The following is a 1,662-nucleotide window of genomic DNA, read 5'->3' as shown; positions in this document are numbered from 1 at the left end:
GCTATGAGGTGTCAGATGGAGAGATGGATAGAGGTTGGCTCTTCCTTCTCCTGTGCTCTCACCCATAACTTGTCAGCTCACCTGAAGGAAAATAGGGGTACCCAGACCTCAAATAGCCTGTGACTTATGCAAATATGTCCTGTGAGGCCGGTTAGTTTCTTGGGCTGGTGTTGGGCAGAGCTGGGTGTTCCGCAGAGGTGTTACTAGAAGGATGGGAGGACTGTATACTGCACCCCTTGACACTTTCAAAGTCAGTGACACTATAATTACTCCAGAGTCCATGGTGGTGGCAGTTGAAGCAGTAGACTGGTGCCACAAAAAGGAGGTACCACCAGGAGTTGGCTTCACCCAGTACTCAGTGTGGTGGCCCATTACCTCCCCAACCCTCCACACACACCTTCTCCACGTAACCTACCTATCAAGGTTCGGGCAGGTGAGCTGATGCAGGGAGAGGCACCACCAGGACAATGGTGTCACTAGGTTGGTGTAACCCATTACCCATCAGGGTAACTAGTCACTACCACCCACAATCCTCCTCCAACCAGTTATTTCATTTAATAGAGAGAATGGAGCCACAGGAGTGGGACCAGGAGGGGTAGGGCTGTGATGCAGATGGGGAGGTCCACTCATGATGGAGGGAGCGGTGTTCTGGTGGCCGGTCTATTGTGAGAGGGTATTGCTGACACCATGAGTTACTTCATGGAGTGTCACCAACCTTAATGACACCACTAGTGCTCAGCTGGGTTCTGCCTTCCACTCGAACAGTGAATTAACCTTAGCCAGATCCACTGTAGTTTGAGATAACAAGTAAGACAGTCCAGCGACAGCACCATGCACGATACAGTACACAGGGCCTGCACACCACAGGCTCGCTATTATAGGGACTCCGTCCTCATTATAACCCTCATACCTCCCCGCCCCACCCCTAAGAGCCTGGTGCAGACACTCCCCGCCCCAAAGTTACCTCTTCGAATCTGACTTTGGCTCCCTCCAAGCCCGGGAACCCACCACCAAGGTCCAGGATGTGCATTCTGTGACCCAGCTCGGTGCCCACTTCAAACACAAGCCGGGCGTCTGCGATGGACTGAGCATAGGCTTGAGGGTCAGGACAGCCACTGCCGACGTGAAAACTGGGAAGGGAAGCAAGACAACCTTGCTTCACAAGGATGCCAATACCAGTACTCCAACCCCAGCCAGTCATGGCCCGGCTTCTCCTTGGAGCCGGACCTGTCTTCCCCGCAGGCCTGAAAGGTTAAGGTTAAATGTCTTGCCTAGGATGACGTGGGATGTAAGGGGATGGACAGGAGACTAGACCTTGGTCTGTCTATTCACCTAGCGCTCTTCCCATTCCTCCTCATAGCTGTGTAACTAGGTCAAGTTACTTACCCTGCTTGTGTTGTGTTCCCTACCTATCAAATGAGGATACTGCCCGTACACACAAGGCTGTGGGATAACGTATCTGAAGCACTTAGCACAGCGCCTGACACAGCTTGAGTACATACTAAGTGAAAGCTTTATTACTAGGTGACCACTACTGCTTCTTCCCTCTCCCTGCAAAAAGAGGTGAAACAAGGGTGAGGCTGAACAACTGTAGGCCTGTTGTTGTTTGAGTACCTTTAGTTTACTATGACTCAAAGTGTGTTGGTTGTTGTTGTTGTTGTT

The 1,662-nt window shown here is 51.4% G+C and overlaps 1 protein-coding gene across 2 annotated transcripts in view; it reads right to left on the bottom strand.

Moving 5' to 3' along the window:
* The window catches only part of ADC (arginine decarboxylase), a 74,816-nt gene that overhangs the window by 45,275 nt on the left and 27,879 nt on the right, over positions 1–1,662 (bottom strand). For both annotated transcript variants that reach the window (XM_006886416.1, XM_006886415.1), the window contains exon 7: positions 965–1,130. In XM_006886416.1, coding sequence (XP_006886478.1) covers positions 965–1,130 — 166 coding nt within the window. The remainder of the gene's footprint in view (positions 1–964; positions 1,131–1,662) is intronic.

This window comes from Elephantulus edwardii, unplaced genomic scaffold (assembly GCF_000299155.1).
Source record: "Elephantulus edwardii isolate Elephantulus edwardi_28Jun2011 unplaced genomic scaffold, EleEdw1.0 scaffold00049, whole genome shotgun sequence".
In the NCBI taxonomy this organism is placed as follows: Eukaryota; Metazoa; Chordata; class Mammalia; order Macroscelidea; family Macroscelididae; genus Elephantulus; species Elephantulus edwardii.
Note: the sequence above shows the minus strand (reverse complement) of the source record. Positions and strands in the feature narration are given on the sequence as shown.